This window comes from Rhinolophus sinicus, chromosome 8, assembly GCF_057876585.1.
Source record: "Rhinolophus sinicus isolate RSI-liver-muscle chromosome 8, RSI-T2T, whole genome shotgun sequence".
Lineage (NCBI taxonomy): Eukaryota > Metazoa > Chordata > Mammalia > Chiroptera > Rhinolophidae > Rhinolophus > Rhinolophus sinicus.
In genome coordinates this window covers 6,927,940-6,953,184 of record NC_142508.1, presented here as the reverse complement: position 1 = coordinate 6,953,184, position 25,245 = coordinate 6,927,940, and the positions used below count along the sequence as shown (strand labels likewise).

The 25,245-nt window shown below is 42.1% G+C and overlaps 1 protein-coding gene across 7 annotated transcripts in view; it reads right to left on the bottom strand.

The window, feature by feature from the left end:
- TPK1 (thiamin pyrophosphokinase 1) overlaps positions 1-25,245 on the bottom strand; it is a 258,145-nt gene that overhangs the window by 219,738 nt on the left and 13,162 nt on the right. Inside the window, exon 1 of one of the 7 annotated variants that reach the window (XM_088799854.1) lies at positions 4,768-4,822. The exons of the other annotated variants lie outside the window; for them this stretch is intronic. Coding sequence (XP_088655980.1) covers positions 4,768-4,795 — 28 coding nt within the window. The 5' untranslated portion in view covers positions 4,796-4,822. Of the gene's footprint in view, positions 1-4,767; positions 4,823-25,245 lie in introns of those variants that run through there. 7 annotated transcript variants of the gene reach the window in all.

The window sequence follows — 25,245 nt, the reverse complement described above, 5'->3', positions numbered from 1 at the left end:
TTATATAGTTCTCATTTTAAAAGTTTATACATTATTCATCCCTTTTATCTTCAAAATTTAGCCGAGGCTCTGGCACAAAGGAGTCACGAAATAACTATTTCTAACTTGAACTTTAAAAACATTCATTGTGCTGTTTCTTGTATCACTAAAACAGTTACTCCCAAAACTAAACACACACTCGTGCACACAAACTTAGAACGTGCTAAAATTATGACAGTTAACTGTCTTTCCAATTAAAGTTCAAGATTTTCTATGTCTTACAAAGTTGCTTCTAATGTTGCCATATCTTGTATGAACAGAAACACAATCTTAGAACAATTTTTTTTAATGTAAAGAACAAACCACAAGCTTATTGTAGGTGCCCCTCACTTAATGCATATGGTCCATTTAAATCCGTTACAAACTGAGCTGTGTTTCTCTGGCGTTCATTACAAAGTCAGCCATTCATTCCCAGGGAGCGGGGAACACGCCAAAGACTTACCGGCCAGTGAATAATCAATAACACTTACAGTTCAGCTGCAAATGCCTGAAAGGTTTCCATCCAAGCTACGCCCCCCACCCGTCCTCCACCCACCCACCCACCCACACTCCTGGAAATGTGGGCCAAAGGGAGGGAACATACGACAATAAAGCAGTGGCTCTTTTCCTCCCCTCTCCCTTATAGGAACACATATAACATGGTTTTAATATTCTGGACACATGTGCATGAACCTGATTATAACTTTACCTCTTCCTATGCTTTTAAAGGAAGCATGTCAGAACCTAAAGGAGTGCCAACAATATTATGAGGTGATACACATGAGCAAACTTACACTGAACCACTGGCCGGAAATGCTAAGGGTGGGAAGCCCTGATTTCTAGCATGTGCCAACTTCCGTGCTGTTGAGACCCCAGGATGGCCAATTTCCAGCTAAAAAGGGTCCACAGATTTCCTGAGTATTTAGCATTCAGCTGGAGAATTTATTTAGCAATGACTACTTTTGAAAAAGAATTAATAATACTTTGGATCCCTGTATTTCTGGTAACCTTAATAGAGAAAGTACAGTTCTTTAGTTCTCGACTGTATATAAATAAAATTTTAATAATCATTTTAATCTTAAAATGCTAATAGAAGAAAAAGTTACCATTCCAAGGAAATAGAGGTGAGTGTCACAGAAGACTTATTCTAGCAATTGTGAAGGGTAAGAATGGCCCCTGGTGGAAGAGGTGGGGCATTCCAGGCAGAGAAAAAAAGGGTCAAACACACACTTAAAAAGTGGCCAATACTGTGAATGGGGAAAAGAGATATTAAAGTAATTAAGCATGGAGGCCCTTAGATCTGGGTGGCTGTAATGCCTTGGTAGCGCAGCGATGTAAGCAAACCCAGTCCTCAGCCAGAGTCAATTTTAAGTGCACTCCCCTCGGAGAAAAGGAAATTGAAGAACAACCAATCACAACCAACCAACCAGGCTTTCCCAAAGAAGTCAGTCACTTAAGCCACAACCAATCAAATAATTTCCTGTCATTGCTCCTGAGTCAGCCCTAAAAATGCTTGTCCCCTGGCTCCTGTCCCGGGAACAGCCCTAAGGAGTGTCTGTTTGGCACGGCCTGGTTCAAATAGATGCTGGTTCAAATAAACTCTTGAAAATGTTCATGTGTCTCTGTTTATCCTTTAACAAAGGTAATGGCAGAGAGTAGGAGCAGCCACATAGTAAAATATACTTTTTATACGTTACATTTTAAGGAACGATCACTAGTGTACCCTCTCTCCTTCCCCAATTTCAGCTGGAGATCCTGAAAAATCGCATAATTGATTTTTCTCTTTAATCTCCATTCTGATATGGAAATTACTGCCTTATTGCTTAGGGCATTATCAAGGTGTTCTAGATAGCTGTGAGGTTGTGAATGTCTTCTTTGGACTTGACAGATTAAAATGAAAATGAAATAGTTTTTAACATTATTTTTGGTAATTAACTCATGTTCTTCAGCATTGTGATTCAGCACGCAGGGTTTCTAAAATTACGGATGTCTCAAACAAGCTAAAAAACAACAACTTGTGAATAAGATTATGAATGAAATCTAAATAAGACAGGTTAAATCTGCCCCCACGTGTAAAAGCCAAAGAATGTATCCTCTTAGCAGCTGAGTAAGTGCCAACACAGCAAGCTGTCATCGGAAACTCTTGGCAGTCCCCCTCTTTGAGGACGGGTGAAGCAGGAGCCATAAGGTAGGGAGGGATGGGTGAGGAGATAATTAGAGCTCTCACTTCCCCAGGTATTGTCAGCTCAAAGAGAATAATAAGGTACGATTATTTTACTATACGGCAAGTTACACTGTTACGTATAGTGTTAAACAATAACTTCTTAAACAATCAAGTAACATTTACTGAATCCTTACTATGTATCAAGCACTGACATTCTCCACCCCGGGGAAAGAAGCCCAAAGAGGACATCTTTATCGTCTTCTTCACTGATGTACCTACATGCCTGGCACAGAGAAGACGCTCAAAAAGTGTGCGCCAAATACAAGAATACAAAGAAAAACATGAGTTAGAAATTGAAGTATTGTATATGCACTTTCACTTAACCTCTACAAATAATGGGGAAAATCCTATTACGTTTTTCCCATTTTGTCAAAGGAAAAATTAAAGCTTGAGGAGCCAAGTCGTTTACCAAATGGCAACACAAAGCCAGACTCTCACACCCAAGCCTCTGCTTAACCCCTAGGCTGCCCCCTCCAAACCTATGCTGACTCCTACTTGGGACTACAATGCATGCAAATCCCAAGAGGCTGAGCCCTGCAGTTTGATTTATATTATAAAACGCTCAGCAAAGGCTCAGTGGAAGATTCTCATTAAACCAACAACCACTGCATTTCCAGCAGAACAGCAGGCTGCCTCTGAGCCCTGGAAGACACAGAGAATAGATGGGAAAAGGTATTAAAGGAACCTCAATTTTGGTGGAGATGTGAGCATTTAAATGTCCTGTTGTTCAAGTGTCTTCAATTTTCCTGATACTATGTAAGTAAAGTTTCCGTTTTATACCATTGTTTTTATTTCTATCAACCCTTAAAAATTGTTTCCCAAATTATATGCAAGGAGTATGTATGTTATTTTGATCTTTTTTTATTATTATTTTGATTTTTTAAAGTAATATTTGTTTCACGAAACCTAAGCCAAAGCCTTACCAGAAAGTTCCAAAGAATGGTTTTTCACACAACTAGGTCATGACTGCCACCTGGCTGACGGCAACTGAAAGCTGCCATCTCAATTTTAGGAAGGTTAAAATGTGACCGAAAACTGTCCCTACGCATCCATGGAAAAAGAGGGAAAAAGCATGGGACAGTGAACGCTTGCCAAGAACAGACACATCTTATGCTTCTTTCCAAGAGCCTCACACACAGTAGGACCACAAAGAAGCAGCTCAAGAAGTATCAACTGAAAGAAACAAAACAATTACTGATTCGCGCTGAAATTCTGGCTATGGAGACGAATTCCTTTTAAAAGCGATCTAAACCAGGAAAATATGAGTCATTTCTAAACCCCTGGGTGTGTTAACATTTCAAGAGAGATTGTGTATATAAATTTAAAAATAAACACAGGAAATGGAAAGAATTCTTGGCAGATAAGGATTGCTAAACACATAGATATGACTTAGAACATGGGACCCCTACAAATGCTGAAAGGTTTCCAAGAAAAGCAAAAAATACTTTTACTTGCATGGACGCTTGATCAGACACTCTGTGTAGGTAACTGAAATGACAGTGGTTACTGTGCATTTTCATACTTTAGTTTCTTTTTCAACTATCCCTGCCGTTTGGACGTCCATGTTCATCTCTGCAGTGTCCAGTTTAGCAAGAATCCTGCTAAGTCAGTTTAACCTGTACCCCACCCTCACGTCTGATGGCCGTCCATATGGAATAGGGTTTCCCCAGCACCCAGGGCTGATGTCTGATCACCCTGGCCGGTCTTCACAAGAATCCTGTTAGGTCAGTTTGGCCATAATCCCCCTTATCCTGGATGTGCCTTCTTAGCAGTGGTCCACCCACTGACCCCCACCCTGCCTGGGCTGTGCTCAGGGTTGAGTCCAATCTTTCTCCCCACTGCTGTCATGGCCCCTCCCTGAATAAAGTCTTCGGCACTGTGCTTTAACAAGTGTCAGTGAATTTTCTTTTTTAACACAATAGTCTGAATGTTTGCTTTCTTTAACATCTATAAAGAGAAAGTGAAAGCAAAAAAATCCTAACATAGTGGCATGATTATTCGTTCAAGGACTTCCTCCTTTTTCTGAACTTTTCATACAGGAAAAAGACAAAAAGAGTAGTGGGCAAAGAATCCAGCACAAGAAAACACGAAAGTGTATGGCCAGAAACTTCAGCAAGGTCATTATGACTGAAAAGATAAGAAATGTCTACATAAGACCTTGGTAAAACTGTATGTAACAGCTCCAGTGAGTCTGAATAAACTTGGGGGAGAGGGTTTAGATGCAGTAATTAGGCTTATTGGTAAATGTCTGTTGGATATGTCTGTTTGGACTAATCAAATTGTGAAACAGAAATAAAAGCTACGTGTAGGCCCATGCCCAGGTAAATATACTATTTCTTAGTACTGTGGGTCAGGTCAGAGAGAGAAGGGGGCAAAAACACAGGACCTGAGCAGCGTCTACATTAGGACCCATAAAGTAAGATCAAAGAACTCACAGACCTACTCTTTAACATGACTGCCAAATGACAAACACTCTCAAGGACAAATGAACCCAACTTCACCCGAAAATAACATAATGGATTTACCTGTTATGACCCTCCTATACTTTCCCATTCATCCTCCTCTGTAGAGCAAGCTGGAGCAGACACAGATAGAAAATTGGACTTTGTTTCATTTCTGTCATAATTGGCTGACCCTGGGCTCCATGAGGCCTGGGAGACAGCTCTACCGGCAGCACTGAACAACAAACACTCAATATGTATTTTCAATATGTATTTCTATTTTATTCACCTCTTTATCCAAAATTCATGAAGCACTTGACACTGGCACTGGACACCTACAGTGCTCATATTACTTTTGGTGAAGATATTAAAACCAAGAGGATTTAGTTTTGTTCTTTGAAAACACATTTATAATGTGAATTCATGAACTATCTGTAAACTAGGGGTCTAGGGTCAGTTTCTTCCACTGGTTGGTAAAAAATATCATTTTCTTCTGTTTCATAAATATTTTCTGTTTGCTATGCTTTTTTGTGGGGTCCAACTTGCAAAAACACTTGGAAAATAATTTTTGAAAAGCATGATATTTAAACATAATCTGGAAATAGAAACACCCAAGATTTCCCAAGAACAAGGTAAGGTTTGAAATGCAGTCCCTTTTTTCCAGCATTTTTACACTGAATTTTATGACAAGTACACTGTATACGATGATGGTGTTTTCCCTTTCCTTTGGACATCAATAAGAACAGATTTTATGAGTTGTAAAGGCTCTTGGAAGTAACATAGAAATCCAATTGGTAACATAGGTTTCCAATTGATCAGAATGATAAGGACTTTTTCCCATTTTATTGATTGAGTAGGTAATTGATGCCCTTGGATTTAATGGTGACAGATATGATAAAGTGAAGAGTGAAACGTTAAGTCTTTCTTTCCAGTCCCCTACCAACCCCTTCACCCCTCTGGGGTGAAAAATTTCACTCATCTCTTAGAACACCTTTTTTGAATATGAGAAATATACGTCTTAGTATCTTTTCACTGAAAATATTCATATAACAAAAAAAGTCATACACTAATAACATTTAAATGGTTTTATATTTATCTCAAGAGCACATATATATAAGCATTCAATTTACAGGCAACATTGGGTGTTCAAGTGCATTTGTCACCTCTTGCAATAATTTTTGCATGCCCAGAATCACTAGAACACAAAAATTCTTTCTGTAAGATTCCTAGAAGACGGTCACATGTTAGCTCAAATAAAACGTAAATAAAGATCTCACTACCTGAGTTAGTGTTTTTTTTTCATTAATAGAGAGGGAAAAAAAATCTCTTTTGCACTAAAGAAAAACTACCTGGCTGTAACTTCTACTCAGCTTCTTGGTGGTATCCTCCAGAGAAGGTTATTGAGTCACTGATTTCTAAGGGGCACTATGGATGATGTTGTTTTAAACACTGCTTGTACACATAAATTGTGCTTGCAAATTTAGGAAGTGAAGTAACTTGTTCTTTAAAAAATATGTACTTACTGCCCTTTTCCCCCAATCTGGGTGGGCCAGAGCAAGGCAGGCGTGCGTGTGTGTTGGGGGGAAGTGTCAAAGCCAAAGGAAGGTGAAGTGGGCGACCCACCATGGGATGTCAGCGCTCATGTGGGGAGAGGGATGGATGATGCCACTCTCATTAGGCCGTTGTGAGGATTAAAAAGCATGGAACACTTAGCACATGTCAGCAGAGTATGAAGATCCATGGAGAGTGACAGTCTTACCTGTTTTAGTCATTGCTACAGCCTCAGGGCATAGAACGTGACTGTTATATAATAAATGTTCACTCATATGTGACAAATGAATAAATATCAGCATAAAACCTCTATTGAATAACTAGAATTACAATAAGAGATCTTAATAGGGGGTTGAGAAAGCCAAGGAGGCACAGTGAGTAAAAAGGAAAACCAAAAGGTGGAGGGGGGCTGAAAGGCCAAAGAGGAGAAAATTAGAAAATATACCCATTAGAGCGAGCAGCAAACACATCAAATCAGAGCGGCCTGATCTTTTCTCAGGATCACTTTGAGGTAACAATACTGATACATAAAACTTTACAGGAGAATAACATCAGTGAATCAAAACTTTGGCAAATTTGAAAAGACGTAACAATAGATGGGATCATATCGACAATTAAAATGCAAGAGAGAAGAATTCCCAGTCACAGCACAGCAGGAGGCTGCAGGGGGTGGATGTATTTATTGCTGGGAGACAATGCTCTGTGAGTAGCTTGCAGACTATTTGCCCCAAGTGGGGGTCAGGATTGAATGTCCTCTGACACCCGAAGTTTCCACGAGAGGAGAGAGCCTGCTGGTTGCCCAGTCAGAAGCCTCACTCACCAGTTCTGATCTCACACCTCTGCCTGCAAAGGTGGCTGGTGGGCCTCACACAACCGAGAGCCTTCTCCAGTTAAATATCTTGGGCTGACGTGGGCGGATCCATGCTCAAACTGTCTGGCCGTCGAGGAATTCTGCTGTCCTTTCAGTCCCCCACCGCCAGGAGGCCCAGTACCTTATTGGACTCTGGGTTCTGGAGACAGGAGGTGCCTCGCCTGAGCGTTCCGCTTGGTACTTTTTACAGCTAAACCAGCATCCTCTGACACAGCCCAAACAAAGAGGCCCTGTCGGAAACCCCCCAACAAGTCGGGACACGCTCTCCACCTTTGGGGTCCCACAGCCCGAATGACCTCCTCTGAACTAAAAGTCTCTGTGACTGAGGATTTTTACCAATTGCTTTACCATCGAGTAAAGGGGGGCGGCCTCCCACCAGAGACATGCACTGGCATTTTGGACTTATCACTTCCGGGCCGTGGTGACAGGTGCATCCATCGTAAAAAGCAGCCAGGAGCTTGAGCTGGACTCGTGTTGAAATCAACTGCTTGACCCACGGCGGCTTTGTGACTCTCTGGCTTGATAGTCCCCTAAGGGATGGATCAGGTTGGACCCCATGACTATCAGGTGAGAAGGGTCCAATAAGCCTCCCTTGACAAATAGGAATGACACACTCAAGGCCAGCCAGCCTGCCTCCCATGGCATCTCAGCTTCCCATGAAAAGGCGGCAGCTTTTCCCCTCTGGGTAAAGCTTTGTCCCCCACTCTGCCCCTGAAGCAGAGTCACTGGCTCCTGCAACTCTCGGCTAAGCTGAACCCCGACGTCCACTGGGCTGCTGCAGCTGTTCAATCCCAACCCCAACTTCCAAGCAGAGGCGACAAGCTTTTGTCTGCTCAGCAGACAAACCTCCAGGCCACTCTCATAGCCCTGGCCCATACAGCCCTGATGCACCACGCTTACTTTATTTTTACTGGCATTTGGGGTATTACAGGTGGCCTACCTCAGGTGGGCCTCGTACTGCTGCATGGAGTATTACAGGTAGTGCCCTTGGTCCAGTTCTGTATGAGACAAACTGAACAGATGTGGTCTGAGTGTCTGCCGATCTGATTAATCAGGCTGACAGGGTGGGGTGTTCATGGGAAAACTCATCAGAAGCTGAGACAGGACAGAAACAAGGTCATATTGTTGTGAGGTGATTCTCCATGGGCCGCGGATGTTTCTGCACGTCTTGCAAGTGAGGTGTGAACCATCTTTGTTTGCATAGGTTAGCCCATAGAAAGTACCGAGCGGGACGCTCAGGTGAGGCACCTTCTGTCTCCGGAACCCAAAGAGTCCAAACAAAGAGAGACAGTGTCACCTCTGGCCAAGTGCAGGCATGCTTTCTCTCTAGTATAATCATCTCTCCTTCCAGGGCACTCACTTCCCACGATAAAACATTTATGATTCACAAGCTCTGGGCTCCTCCCTGGAACCGACCCACGGTGCACACAGGTGCCATCTGTGGGCAATGAGGTCCAGGAAACCAGCTCAAAATACTAATCCTCTGGCCCCTCCTGCGATAATGAAATGTCCTTCACCTCTGACCTAGGCGTCTCCTATCTTATACCAGAATCCTTGAAACTGGGGCCAGCTGACTTGTTAGCTTGCAAGTGGGGTAAAATCTGAAGTAGTTCAGTTTTTGATATGCATAGCATCAAAAATAAATTATCACAGTTTTGGTGTAAGAATGAGCTGCCTGTAAGCACATAGGAAACCCCTACAAAGTTAAGAAAATGTTAAGAAATGTAACAAAGGCTACACCAAATCCCCTCCACTCAGCCTCTCCCCCACCTACAAGAATCTCCAACATGTGTGAGCACTCAATTTGATTACCTGTATCATACTATCTGAACTTTATAAATTCCCAATACTTTTAGCTGTGAAATGAGCAACAGTAAAGCCACAGGGCTGAAGAACACTGGAAAACTGACTATAAAAACTTATTTCAAAAATTTTCAGGAATTAATAGAAGTACTGATTGGTATCTAAAATATTGTCTCTTAGGAAGGTGTCGTTGTTTTAATGTGAATTCTCAGAATTTACAGCTCTATGGTGTAAATAATATATCAGCAGAGGATAAATATTCTAGAAGTCACATTTCTGAAATGTGCAAGAATACCATGGTTTATAGAAACAGTAAATATGCCAGAAGAATACATATTCAGGCTTACGGATAGCAAACATATGTCTGTGTCAACAAGACTGCTGCAAATGATAGCTGCTTTTCTCTCCTTCCGTAAGACAATATTAACTACCCATAAAGCACAAGACACTTTTGTTCACCTCATAAAGTACCGAGTCAAAATACGTGCATGTGAGTGTAGCCAAGGACTATGTCTCTGTAAATGCCAGTTTTCGTCATCATAAATTTCTCACGGCTTATTATAAACAAAATTCAGGAACAAGAGTCAAAATTACATTATTTTAAAGACAGGTCATCATCTGTGATTGATCACTTCTGTACACGGCTGAGGGAGGGGGTTACTGGGTGGTAATAACTTCTGTGCTCCAAAAATGATGCTCACACTCGCTGCAAGTGTTTTTCAATACAAAAGCCACAAAAAAACAACATCACTGAAGTAAATCCTAGATATCCCATCACTTCGTCTATAACTATTTTCAGCATGCATCTCTAAAAGATAAGCGTTCTTTTTTTAAGACATAAGCACATCATCTTGATAACATCCCAAAAAATGAGCAATGATTGCGTAAAGCACTTACGCAACGCGTTCAGGTTCTCTGTTATACCAAAAATCTTTTTATATGGGTTCATTCAAATGAAAATTCAAATAAGGCCCACACATGTGTCTCTTAAGTCTCTTATAATCCAGGTTTCCTTTCCATTCCTTTTTATTGCTTTCCTTGAAATTATTTGTTGAAGGAACTATATTGTTTATCCACATTGTAAATTCTGCTGATTATATCTAATAGTACCACTTGGTATCAGTCTGTCTGTCTGTCTATCTACCTACCTATCTATCTCTACCCCCTAAATTTCTTGTAAGTATAGTTTCTGTCAGTTATCAATCTTTTGCCTCCCAGCTCCAAATCCCCTCTTCCTTGCCTGCTCTGTGATAAGTGGAGCTGAACATGTTATTTATTTCTCCCTTGCCAGCTGGTCCAATGTCAATAGAAAGACGCTGAAGAAGGAATTTCTTTCTGGTTCTGGTTCATTGGACTCCAGAAAGGCATGTGGTTCTTTGCGGCTCTGCTGCAAGGCCAGCAGCCAGCAGCAGCCTTGGCTTCCCTGGGCCTCTTCCTGTCAGTTTCCTTCCAAGGTGAGTGCCCAGAGCCGAGCACCTCACTGTTCCCAGCTTCCCCCAGCACCACACAACCGCCAGGTGGATTCGTAGCCAAGTGTCAGTAGCTGCTACTTCCCTTTAGATGGGCTCTCCTAAAAGTAATGGCTTTCACAGGTGAGGCCTTTGGGAAGAGCTCAGGCCATGAGGGTGGAGCCCTCAGGGATGGGATTAGTGCCCTTACAAGGGCCATCCCAGAGGTCCCTCGCCCCGTCCACCACGTGAGGACACGACTATGAGGCAGGAAGGGGGCCCTCACCCGAAGGTGACCATGGGGCACCCTGACTTGTACTTCTCAGCCCCCAGAACCATGAGTGATATATTTCTGTTGTTTATAAGCTACCCAGTCTGTGGTATTGAGACAGCAGCCCAACCTTACCTGTCCACTGACAGGTCATGGCATCGATCATCACAGAGTAAGAAGCTAAGCTAGAATACTCAGGTTTCATGCATTTAAAAAGGGGGGGAACAGACTAAATTTGGTTCTTGTAAATTTAAAATTTTACACCATCTCTACCCTACATCTCAAGGGCAGAAACCTGGTCTGTACTCGTATTTCCTTTGTATCACCCCTGTAGCACCCTATACAGAGATTTGTACTCAGCATAGGATCGGTAAATGATTTTTCACAAAAATAACTAAGAACTAGGCCCAATATTACATGGCTCCCCCACTTTCGTAAAAGATTTACATTAGCTCTCATGTGATGGCCTATGATTCACTGAAACTCAATTACAATGAACTATTTTACAAAAATGTTTCCTTTTAACACACAGATCTCTCCTATCCTCAGTGAAGCAGAGGATAAAACAGTGTGATTTTTGCACACTTTTTGCACACTGTGATTTCATCCTCTGGTACTTCTGAATTTTTCTAGTAGCATATCAAATAATTGTTTACAGTAAATGAACACCCAAAAATGCACTTCCTCAGAATATCTATAAATTAAGTTCTTCAAAACTAATAAATCACAGTTTAGAAGTTTCCAGTTTAAGGTAAATAGATAGATTGTAAGCCCTTTTATGACCACAGCCCGTAAGCAAGAGATAGTTCATGAGGTGTTTTGATCCTAAAACAGAGAATCATGTTTATGTTTCAATTCTACTTTGTCCAGCCAGCTCTTGTTGCTTAGCTAAATTGATGGCAGACCCACAAAGAGCCATCCACCAAGTCTTTGTGTCACTAGAACCTGTCTCTCACAAGTAAGGGAGACATCTTCCCTCTAGGTTACCAGTCAACTCAGTCGAAAGGACCGGACCAGTTACTATGACAGCAGGTTGGATCTGGGCCTACCTTACTAAACAGAAAAGGTTAAAATTATATTTGAGTTTTGCATTTTTGCATATTGCAGATAAACTGGAGGGACCTACTTCTACCTACTTCCACCTAGGAAAGTTTTAAAGGCTCGCTCTGCTGTGATCTGGAGGAAGAAAGGTGTGGATAACCGTTCTTTACAACTAGCCTTAACTATTCTTCTAAATGTTTTATTTAATATACAACACTATGGGTAAGTACTCTTTCCATTTCCTGTTTTTAAGATGAAAAAACTGAAGACCCCAGTTCATTTGGCAAAAAAAAATCACATAACAGTGGTGGGGGTGGGGGGCAGAGAGTGGGGGGGGGGCTTGGCCCGAGTTTCCCACTTTTAAGCATTGCACTATATTAAATTCTGTACATTTTTGGACTGAATACTTGGGAGGATGGTAACTCAAAGATCTTTTTTCCAATTTTTACAACAGCAAAGCTACAGAGCTCAGGGGCATTTTAAATACATTTGAATTATATACGGAGATTAAATTATTTGGAGACTAATGGGAATAACCAACTTCAATCCAAATGAAAAAATATTAAAAGTAGCTGATGTGCTGCTCAGAAACAGAGAGATGAGCAAATCTAAATTAAGTGGGACACAGGGACATACAAGGTCTACACTCTCCCACTCTCTTTTAGACTTTTACTTTCTTCCTTTGCCCGCAAACCTGCTTGGCCACTCTCTCTCTCACCTTATAACCTTTACATCCTTTTTCAGTGATAAAACTGAATGAGCCAGAAAACTTCCACAAAGATACCGACCTGCGGACGTCATGTCTGCACTCATATACTCTGCGCTGCTTCCTACACAGGTGACTGTTTATGCTCCTAAGACCCAACCTCCGCTCCTGCTGGGCCCTGGAGCCCACGGGCTTCTGTCCTTGATCTCATCACTAGATGCCATCATGTCTGTACTTCCTCCCTCTTTTCTCCTACATCAATCATTTCCCTTTCCGCTGGACCATTCCTATCAGCACACATAATGTTGTTAATTCTCCATGCTTTGACACACACACGTTCCCATGCCTAATTCTTCCAGCTACCTCCCCACTTCTTTGCTCTACATTACAGAGGAATGTCTCAAAGAAATCTCTGGAGAACTCTGTCATCATTTTTCGTCAGTCCCTCACACTCCATTCTCCTCAAACCCACCACCACCAGGCTTCCTTTCGCACTCCATGGAATGGTCCCATCACAGCCGTAGTGACCCCACGTTGCTGAACCTAACACCGATGTTCAGTCCCTCCCCTTCCGTAACCTGGAGGTGACCACTCCCTCCTCCCTGGAAGCACTGTCTTTACCTGTATCAGAAATGACCCATCCCTACTTGTCCTCCTACCTCACCGGAACTCCTCACGGTCCCTTTAGTGGGTTCCTTCTCTTTTCCCTGACCTCTTATTGTCAGAGTGGCCCAAGGCTCACCCTTGGTCTCTTTTAGTTTCACTCCTTTGATGATCTCATCTAGTCGCAGACTTTCATTACTACCTTTGTGCTGCCATCATCACTCTCATTGCTCTTCTAACCTCCAGAACTGTAGATCCAACCTGTGTCATGTCTCCGGGTCGCAAACAAAAGTCCTGAACTTCTCACCAAAACTGCTCCCTCCACCTACAATATTCCCCATCTCAGTTAATGGCATTTCTGTCTTTTCAATTGCTTGGGCACAACACCTCGGAGTCCCTTCCAATTCCTCTTCTTCTCCCATACCATCCCCACCCCCAAATCAATTCACTGCCAAATCCAGTGAACCCTACTTTCAAGAACACCCTGAATCCTGCCACTTTTCCCCAGCTACACGGTTATGACCCTGGCCCAAGCCACGACAATCTTTCACGTCCTCATTACTTGTTCCCTTGCTGCCACCTCTATGGGCTAAATCATTATCAACAAAACAGACTTGGCGCAGGATTAAATCAGAACGAGTCTCCCCAATGGCCTTCACCTCCCTCGGAGAAAAGCCAAACGCAGTGAGGTCTTCTACTGTCTGGCCCCAGGACCGCTCACGTCAGCCAGCACCACTCCATCCCCATTCTGCTCCAGCCACGTGGGGCCCCCCTTGCTCTGCCATTCCTTCAACGTGCCAGGCATACGTCACCCCACCACAGGTTTTCACTGGCTATTTATCTGCCTCGAATACCATTTCCACAAACATCTTCACAACTGGCTCCCTTATCGCTTTCAAGCTGACCACATGACCTGGCCTAACCCAACCACCTGTGTAGGAAGGGATTTAACCATGACCAAAGAGAGGTCTGGCCTTGGTCCTCAGCTTCTGGGAGGTCATCTTGAAGCCCTTGGACTGTAAAGCCTGACAAAATGGTGTCTGTTTGCCAGGGGACCCCTTGGGTCAGGCAGGACAGTGTAACAATGTGACATAGGGTGGGGCACCGGGCCAGCTCACGTCCGGTGAGGCAAGAGACTGAGATGGGCCACATGGTCAGTCAGCCATGCCCATGACTGCGTCCCCATAAAGACTGGACACCAAGGGCTGGCTGAGCTTCCCTGCTGGGCAATACTCTGCCTACTGCCACACATCGATGGCAAGATATCACGCATCGATGCCGAGGACGCTGTCCACAACTTCACACGGATAGGATGCCTGGGACCTCAGCATTTGGAATTTTGCTGGATTCTGCCCATGCGCCACTTCCCTTGGCTGCTCTTAACCTGTACCTTTAGCTGTAAGAAACCATAACCATGAGTACAACAGCTTTCATGAGTTCTGTTCGTCCTTCTAGCAAATTACAGAACCAGGGGTCTTGAGGACCCCTGGACTTGCAACTGGTGTAAGAAAAGAGGGTAGTCTCATGGACTGGGCTCCCTGCTAACGAACCACCCAAGCCTCCCCCGTCACACACACTTCTAATCCTTCTAACCCAACTCCTTCCCACCCCCCACATTTATCACCTCCAAACCCACTGTCCACTATACTTATGTATTGTGATTGCGTACTTTCCAGTGAAACAGAAATCCCACAAGTACCAAGGCATCTCCAATGCCTGACACAGAATCCTACATGGAACATGAGGAAGAGCAGACACAGAACAGAGAAGTTTAATCAACACTGCAGTGTCACTGGAAAAGGAACCATGAACATTCTGCTTTTAAGGCTGCACTGAGATTCTTTGAGAGAGACCGTTTTTACCAAGTAGCTTCAGAAAATTAAGTGATTTTTAATATTGTGGTAATTATGTTAGCTAGTGTGGGAATATTAAGAAGTCACCGAGGGATCTAATCTTCACTGAAAGCTGGCATTAGGTGACGTCTCCACAGCCTCACTCTACGGAAACCGCGAGGTGATGGGTGATGACACAGGCGCCTTCCATACATGAAAACTGGGCTAAAGACTTTCCTAGTTACATCAGTAATTTTTGTTTTTAAATAGTGAGTGGATACAAATTAAAAAATTAAGGAAAACTTAAGTGAAATGTAAGAGGTTCATTTGGCTTCTTTTTAAAAGGTTGGCAGACTTTCTCTAGTTCTGAGCGCACATGAGTAGGTTGAGCCAGCAGGTCAATAATGGGAACCTGGAGTAATTGATATACTTTAAAACGTGAGCAGTTTGTTCTTGCTGATAAATTAGACAGCTGCTCTGAATTACATTTCATGCTGTTTGCACAAACAGCTCATTTCCTGCTGCCAGTACTAAAACTACCTGGAGCCAGATAGCATTAACTTTTCTCATTCGAGAAAGGTATCAAGTTATTTTTGTACAGTTAGCTTTGGACATATCCACAGATATCCTCCCTCTTCAAAAGCCGGCTGCCTGGAGTATTAATTTCACAACATTTATTATAAAATTACTAAATACGGTGGGGCTTTAAAATAATGCTCTTTTCCCTTTAGTGCAAGTTTTCTTAAACTAATGTATTCTTCAATTTCTACATTTTTTTACAGGTCATAATATATTTCTAAGGAAAGAGGAAAAAAACCCTCAGTTGTACCAGCCTTTTGGATTGCAAAAACCAACTTACACTTATACCACCCACCTCTACCAATGAGCATTATGCAAATTATGACATAACGTAATGCAACATAAAACCTCGATTCTAACAAAAAATTAGAAAAAAACTTTAAAAGTTCATTTTTTCAAGAATAAGAATATTAATTTAATATAAAGGAATAATTTCTAAAGTAATTCCACAAAAACGTACATGTTTGTTTACACTAAATGTCAGTAATCCCAATTTAACATCATAAAATTCAAGAAATAGGTAAGCACACTGATTCTATTCCCTTAATAAGTTCAGCAAGTTCTGGCTTCTGGATTTGTTTGTTAATAAACAACCAATTAAATTTATGCAAGTTTCTTTTTAAAGTGAAATTTTATAGTAATGAAAATGCTGACCATAAAAGAAAAATGGGAAGCTAGTCTTTACTCTTGCAGTTATGACATTCTATTAAAATAATTTATCCTCCTGCAATTTAAGTTTCATTTCTGTGTTCCTTCTGTGTTCCTTAGTTAAGTGTGTAACTAAATTTAAAACGGATTTCAACAAACACATATAAATATCATTGGAGATCCAAATAAAAGTATTTTCATAGTAAATGATACTCATTCCTCTCTATGTAGCCTGCAGCAACAATGAAAATTACTTACTTTTTTTGCCTATATATCATAAAGCTTCACATTATATATTTAAAAAAACAAACTTTATTTTGAATCCAGAAGTCACTGAAAACCTCCAGCCCTCCATGCAATTTCTATTAAGTCTTTTCTTTTAATAATACAGCTCTACATACAATTTCAGAGACTGTGATGGCATTTTTTAGTATCATATTTCAAACATATTGTCATGTTTCATATTCTCTTACTGTTTTTCAGGAGGAGGCTTATTCAAAGGTTCAGTGAAAAAGACCAAGATAGTCCATCACATCTGTAATGATATGAAATAAAAGCCCACCACTTTTTTACTAAAAATACTTTCTTCCACATGTTAGCTACTTCCTCCCGTTCAGTTAGAGCGGAAGCTGTGAATGGCCTGGGACCCATTCAGACCATCAAATCTGAATTCCTTAGCTAGCGACCACTCTCTATGACATACTCTATCATACTTCTCGTCCTCTTTACCCTTTTATCGGAGGACACAAATCTGATTTCCTCATCACCCACAGCCAAGCTCTCCAGAATCCCTAACACTTCTTGTGACCAGAGACGCAGCCCCGTACCTACAGGGCAGGCCAGGGCCACAGGCCCCTGGGTTGAAAGTGAACATAACGTAATGCAAACACCTATCCAGTATGATTCCACAAGCTCCACCCATGAAGGCTCTGCTTGAACACCTCAAGAATAGTCAGGACAAGTGGAGAACGACAGAGAAGTACCCCCACGCAAGGATAAACATGTGCAGGGAAGAAAACCGAGAGGATAAAAACACCAAATCGGAATGGACATGACCATTCCAACCTACAACAGATGCGAGGACACCCAGAGCCTCGCCAAAAGTTACAAGCAGAACAGCTCAGAACTGCAGCTATGTGATTACCGTGAAACAAAACCAAAGTGTCTTTTATAATATTCACTTCCCAACATTGTTCTTTCTCTCTACAGCAAAACTATCTTGTACTCTCAATGGCTCACCACAGCATTGAACATCTCCTTAAACAAGGGAGTTTAGAGAAAGAAGGAAATGGGAATGAAAAGGTTATAGCTTTGGAAGAAACCCAACTCCACCATTCTTTTGGAGAGCAGAAACCTGCTAGAGACAGAGAAAACCAAGAAACCTTGAATTTGGGAGTAACTCAGCTTATTATGCCATCCGTTAGAGTCTTTATATGGGAACTTTTGATAAAAATATGTAATAAACTTTAAAACCTAGGCATGTGCAAGCTATCAGATCCGCTGCCCAGGTTCCCTGCTCCTGTAAAGACTGAATGCACCTGAAATTACATGGGTAGGATACGAATCGTTACAACCCACAAGAATTCTTTGCATCATTCTACCACTGGCTTGACACTGGTGCCATTTGAAAAGAAGAATTACTTTCCAACCTTCAGTGAAAATTTAGCCTGCTCTCACTATGTGGGATTCTGCCACTATGGAGAGAAAGAACAGCTCTTCTGAAAATTAGTTCCTATTGTAAAAGCTTAAGTTAAGATATTGAGCAAAGATAAAAGAAATTGGAGTAATTTTGAAAGAAAAAAGCTGTCAATATGTTCCAAGCTTCTTCAAGAACAGTCAGATTCCAGTGTCACATTATAATTAGCTTTCACAACGGAGAGTTACAATTGCTCATGCACAATGATACGTGAAGGGGGAAAAAAAACCCTAAAATATTATCATGCAGCCTACGATTTACTGGGCAAGTAGAGCTTTTATACAAAAAATGAGGCCCAAAGAAGAAAAAAGAGCTGGGATGTGTGACAGGCAGTGTCTCCTCATCCGGGAGCCTGAGGAGCCCCCGTAAGAGGAGGCCCTGGCTTCCCGTGTACTTGGCAGCCTGGAGCAGGCTCCTCCACTGCCTTTGAACCTTCAGGCCCCGCCACGTCTGGAGCCCGGAGCCTGCCAGCCTCCCAGAAACGAGGAGGAGTACCGGCTTACTACAAGTATCATCATTCTGCTACATTAGGCATCAAATGGGCTTCTAGGGGCTGTTACAACTTTGTTTCCATGAGAACATCTACTCTGTGTTTAAAACTACAATCAAACAAAATACTTTTGGTACAGCTGTCTATACAAAGTTAAAGTTACTGATAATTAGAGCTAATCAGCACAATATGCTTCTTTTACCAAGGTAAATATGACACTCTCCAGTTTCAACCACTTACCAATTAACTTTTTTAAATTATTATTAAACTAAGCCAAATGGCTTACCCTCAATTACAAAGGCAAAAACATGATTTAAAATTCACAATGACTACATCCAACAGCGTATAAAATGCTCACAACCCACGACCCATAGCCCTGACCTTAGCTTATTCTAAACGCAGAAAAAAGGCTCGAGGACGTCATTACCATGCAGCTCTGTGAGGATGACTTTGCAATAATTAGTTTGGGATTGGGTTTCTATGTTTCAAATACTGTCTAGCTTTGTCAAAAACAGAGTGAACATATTGGGATAAGTACTTTATTGACAGAATTCTATGTAAAAAACCTATCTATTCATAAAAGTCTGTGATGAGCTAGGGTTAAAATGGAGCAGAGGGTTGTTTAGATAAAAGGACAATTTATATTACAAGTGGTTTTGAGAACTTGTAATAATATATACATACATCTTCAGTCCATCTGAAAAATCTGTTTTGAGGACTCATTTCCTTTTATTTCTTGGAAAACAAACTCCTTGCAGATCAGGAGCATATTGTAAGGAGGCTTGAGAGAAGGGAAAAGTAAAGAAATAAAAATAAAAAATAAAGGCTGAGAGGAAGGAAAAAGGAGAAGGGCAGGAATTTTTTTGTTTTAATATTTATTATACATTATAAGGAGCAGGTGGCAGATGCAGTTTTGAATTCCATCATCAAGCCAGTAAAATGATTTTTATGGCTTTTCGAGATCCCACTTTGTACTCTACATTTTAAGTGAACTCTTTAACAAACATGACTTTGATGATCTCTAACCAGCAATTAATCCCTACAGGACCCACTGGATTTTGTTACCTGGCAAACCCTTCAAAGACAGACATTAAAGCCTGATTGCTGCTGGTAGACACTGTACTGACACTGGGGGTGAATATATTTACATTTTCATTGTATTTTGACAGCATTTGTTTTTTCTAATAAGGTATTTATTTAATATGCTGTAAACTTTAATATACACTGAGTTTTTTCAATAAGCTGGCTATTTATATGGCATTCTTCCAGATGCTATCTAATGGAGTTATTTTTAAACTGACTAGATGTTGTGTATTAGGCATTCTTCTATGATTTATCACTCTCGTTCTTAAAACCCTTTTAAATATGCAATCATGCTCTCTTCTTACAATGATTTTCCAGTTCAAATCTGTTTCTATTTAGTCTTAAATCATACCCTTGACTTATCTTTACGAAATCATTTCCAACTACCCCTGCTTCAACCCTACTCTTCGTTCATTCAGCATTTCAGTCCCTACCACGTACTTCTCACATTTGATGCTCCACTACAGATAAGAAATCTCTGCGACTGCAAGGTTTTCTCTCTTCTGGCTGTCACTTCTATTTTCAATTTGGCTATCCCCAATCTTTCTCACACTCATCCTCTTCTAGAAAACTGAACAAAAGCTGAACAAGTTGGCCAATGTAAGAGATTTAATGCATAACGCTGCTGGTATTCTGCAAGAATACTACAGCATTCTACGAAACTCTCTTTAAATTAAGAAAAAGTAGGTTACCTAATTATTTTTAATGTAACTGGTGAAAGGGATCAGGATGAAAATATACAATGTGCCATTCTCATATATACTATTACCTAAGTTTTTACATGCCTATCAAAAGGAAAGAAAATTTTGTGTTACATATTTAAGTTTTAACAAGGCATCAAAAAAATACACAAGCAAAGAAATTTAAATACCCTGTTAATGTATTACTTCACCTCTCTGGCATACTGAAAATTGAATCAAAATTATCTAAAATACCTCTGGGCAACCAACACAGAAATCCAAGTCTAGGAATTAAGAAAAACACACATACACAATTTCCTCAAAAAAAATAGCCCTTATGCCTTTATTTACTACCTATTTTTCTTACTTTCTTCATTTACTCCTACTTTTGACAGAATTCTAACAACTATTTGGTTTGTCAAACAATAACACATTAAAAGCAACTTTAGAAAACAGCGTTTTGACTGGATACTGCATGGCTCACAATAACAGAACTATACACCAGCTCTGTCCTGTAGTAAGTTTGCTTCTCACGGGGCTGTGGGTTAGTGACTCTGCAAGTACTCTCATGTCTACTAGGGTCAAACAAATAAGTAGACTGTAGATAATAAGAATCAGCTTTCTCAGTGTTGGAGAAATTACAAATCAGCAAAGCAGGAAGGCTAGAATGAACCCTGGGATACTGGGTTTTAATCTGAGGTACCAGTGGGAACTGGTGGTGTTTTAAGACGCACAGAGCGCTGTGTGAATGCACGAGTGACTCAGTGCACACACGCTGCTGCTCTCTCCCCGGAGGGGGCAGTGACAGGACAGGGTAAGAGCAGAGGCAGCCCTGAGACCTTGGCCTCTGAATACCCTCCTCTAATAAAAGGAGTCCAGGCTCTTTGAAGTGCTGATACCAGGGCTGGGGCGGGGACAACACTCCATGAGCCTAGAGCATGTTGTGGTAACAGAAATTAAGAATGCTCCAGAAGTTTGGGAACATGTCAAAAGGGCCAGGAACCACTCTGAACTCTCAATGGTCAAAGCTAGAACAATTTGGGCAACAAAATAAACAATAGTGTCGGATTATAATCCATAAAATAAAATACCCATGGATTCATATGGATAGAAATAAATTATGAACAAATGAATAAATGGACAAGGGGCAGCTCTTTCTTACAAGAGAATAATCCCAATTAATACACATAAAAGGGACAAGGGAAATAGAAATCACCATTAAAACACCACAGGAGTAGCTACTGCAGACAAAACTCACCAATAGACACAAAAATAGCGAACCAACCTTTAAAGAGAAAGAGGATATTTGCAGAATTTCAAAGTCTCTACCTGAAGATATTTATTACTATAATTGCAAAGGGAAAACCAGTAACTTTACAGTAGAAAACGCTGGGAGAAGTCGCCTTACTCAAGGGTGAACAAGGTGACCCGCCCCAGTAAGAAGGCACTGGCGTCCTGGGCCCAGTACGGGCACTGAGACAGGCATGTCATGGCTGCAGCGTGCTTGACAAAAAACGCATCACCGCCACCTAATGGGGGGAACACATCGGACGAGGGCACACTGCTGGGCATTCTGTAAAATAACTGACTGCTGTCTTCCAAAGTAGCAAGGCAGTGACAGACTTGGAAAGATGAAGGCGACAGAAGAGAGGCGGCAGGACACTTAGCACAGGAGACACAGACGTGAATAAGAGGTCACGTCATCGCCTTCCCCAAGTTTGGACCCGGGTACAGATCAATCCACAGGACCGTCGGGCAGTGACACGGCCTCGTGATCTTGACCTATTTTGACCTCAAGTCCCTCGTCTCTCCTGAACTTTAGAACTAGACATCCTTTTACTTAGACACAAACAGCAAACTCAGAAACATCAAAAGAAACCAAACACTACTGTAAACATGAGGATCAAAACTAAAATTACTCCCTAGCCCCTACAACCACATTCTGGGTATCTGTGACGTGGGGTCACTGACTCGGTGAGGAGTCTATGTGCTGTCGGGTGGCCAAGCAATTTTTAATGTAAATTTGAATTTCAGATAAATAACAAATCATTGTCAGTGTAGCGATGTCCCACACAATGCTTGCTAAACATTTCTTATTTGCTGAACCTGCTAACACGGCCCACTGATAGCGGTGACAGGGTCTCTGCCCCTGCAGGGGTGGGGGGACCCCTTTCTCTGCCTTGTTGCTTGCTCAGTTTACCTGATCATTCATTGAGCCAGTATCTACGTGGCTGCGATTGGCTAAGCATTGGTGGCATGCCGCTGTCATTTTCCTATGCTTGGGCACAGAATCGGACCCCCTAACTGCCCTACACTTAGGGTTCCTCCCCAGTGGCCAGGAACACAATGAACAAAAGCACTGCATTAGGAAGCATCAACGCAGGCTAAACAGACATCCTGACAAGCAGCTCAGGCAGGGGGTGGTTTAAAGATCTGAAGGTAGATTATCCTTGGAACAACAGATAGCACCAGACAAGCCTGTCACGGCCTCGTCACTAGACTGGAATTCGCCAGGACTCTCACACACGACGCTGCGGAACGGGCAGAAAGCAAGGAGCACGGTAAACTGCCAGGTCCCAGGAAACTGGACTCCCAGGAGGATTGTAAAAAGGCCTTGAAGCGGGAAGTGAGCCACTTGGTCTGAGACGAAAGATGACTCCTGTATCCTGGAAACTCCTGCCAGGACTAGAGCATGTGGACACTGACTACAGGTAAGGTGACAGTCACTCCACACCCGAGCCGGCACTGGGCTAGAGTTCCAGGAAGTCTTCCTGTGACTGGTCTAAACCAGGCACGACCCCAGGACCCCATGCACCGGGTTTCTAGGAACGGCCACATGAGCTCGTTTGGGCAAAAATGACATTGAAAAAAAGTCATTTACGTGCATCTTCCGGAAAAGCTTTTTCTTTTCTGATACGAAAGGATGAACCAGGCTGGCTGTCCAATTTTAAGTTCCTGCATCCCTTTCTCTTCTTTTTGCTGGGAATGCATCTTTGAGCCTGGAGGCACAATCACCATTTTGCCTCCATGAGACAAGACGAAGCCCGCAGCTAGCACAGCAAGGACGGGGGAGCACAAAACAGACCCCGCGGCCCCTTTCCTACAATTCAGCAGCCGCACCAGCCCACAGCCTCCTGCCTGCAGGCCTCTTACCATTGAAGAAAAACAGCTCCTGATTGCTTAACCTACTGTGAGATGAGTTTTCCCATTACTTTTACTCAAATGCATTCCTTACTGATATACAGAGGTGGTCTCACTGACCACGTTTAAAGAGATCCCAGAGAGAAGAAATACAGGGGTTGGAAAGGCCTTCAAAGGAAATAAAGCTACATCAGGCAAACGGCTTTGCACACATACAAAACCACCTTATCAGGCTTGGCAGCCAAACTGCCTAGATCTGAATCAGGGGTGTCCAGACTTTTTTCAACGTTTTTCACCAAGGGCCATATGCGGTAAAATACACAAACAGCCGGGCCACTCACTCGAGGTGAAGTACGTATTACCTCACCTGGTTTATTTAAGTAAACTAAACATATTTTTGGAATTTGCTGCGGGCCAATTAACAATGGATCATGGGCGGCAGTTGGCCCGCGGGCTGCAGTTTGGACACCCCTGATCTAAACCGTGACTCTGTCACTTATTAGGTGTGCGACCTTGGGCAAGACAGTCAACCCCTCTGTACCTCAGTATTCCCATCTCTAAAATGGGAGTACAATAGACTCCTCGTAAGAGTGGCTGTGAGAATAAACAAGGTAATACACGTAAAACTCGAGGAATAACGCCCTGCATACAGTAAGCTCTCTGCAATTATCCGTAATAATCACTTTCATGCTGATGATGCAAACAGCAGTAGATCAAAATGAGTAAGTACACTTTATGCAGCTCACACGGGGTTCACAGCAGGGTACAAGTGAGCAGAAACTTCCTCACAGAATTCAACGATCTTTAAAGCATTATTGTCTCAACTGAGTGGTTCTTATGCATCTCTTAATAGCTGCACCAGCAGCTCTAGCTCTTAGATGCCAGAAAAATGACTCGACTTTATAACAAGAGGATTGACTAAACATAAGCCATTTACACTTCAAAACACAGTTCAAGGGCAAAAGTGTAATGTCAGATTTCATCTCAAGTATTGTTCTTGCCTGGCAAGTGGAAAGAATCACTCATCTCCTAACAGTAACAGAAAGGGTGACTTTATGATTGGTTTCAGGTAGACAATACAGCGGTATGCATAATCCTTTCACAGGTACAAGACATCGCAGGTCCAATGCACACCTGGGCTGAATCACTAGTTTCCTGAGCGGCCTCAGGATGAGCACAGGGGCTCCCTTCACATGAGCTCTTTTAATCCACAGGAATTATTGTGGGCATATCCTAACAGACCCACTGAGATAGGTAACAGTAATTCAGGTGAGCTGGTAACTGGCAATGAGAACCTTCTAAAACCAGTTGTTCGTACGATAACAGTAGTTTGGATTGAGAAAGAGACAGCGGAGATTAAAGAAGTCAACTATTTTACAGTTTTGAACAAAAAGCGTAGGACGTTTCCACCACACTTCCCACTTCCGTGCTAGTCTGGTACTGGAACTACTTAACAGTCTCAGGCACTAGCCACCTAGAAATTCCTCTTATCATCCCATTTCACCCCAGTGCTGCTCTGTTCCTGAGGTTCTACGCCAATGTCCCCAGCCTCTCAATTCTATCACACATATACCAGCTTCTTTTACTCTCCAACCCTTGATAACTCATTACTTCCAAATGCATCCTATTCTATTTCCCAGTTTGTTATCATTTTTAAATTTGGGAGAGGGGAACGTCTTCAGAACTGACAGCACCACTCTGGTTCTGGAAGGGAAAGTAATTTTTTACAGTTGAAAGGTAACACTTAGCACATGGAGATGAAGCGAACAGAAATTAAAATACATAGAATCATAGAATTGATGCCTAAAAGTAACGTTCTTGACTCCAACATCTATTTCACGGTTTTAGAAAACAAGTGAGGAAATGCAAACCAAGACAGCCTTGGAGGCTCCTTTCACTTCCCTCCCTTCCCATTTCCGGATGTGCTCTTCCAGGAGCTTTCTCAGCAGGTCAAAGTCAACAGTGAAAGAACAGGCTGAGAAGAGCTGCCAAGGAACAAAGGCCCAAACCTCTAACAACCGAAGTTCCCGAAGTTTCCGGTCTGACAGAGGAACCTAGAAGTTCCAGCAAACATGTGGAACATTATGGAGTAAAATTCCTCCTTTGGAGCCATTTCCAA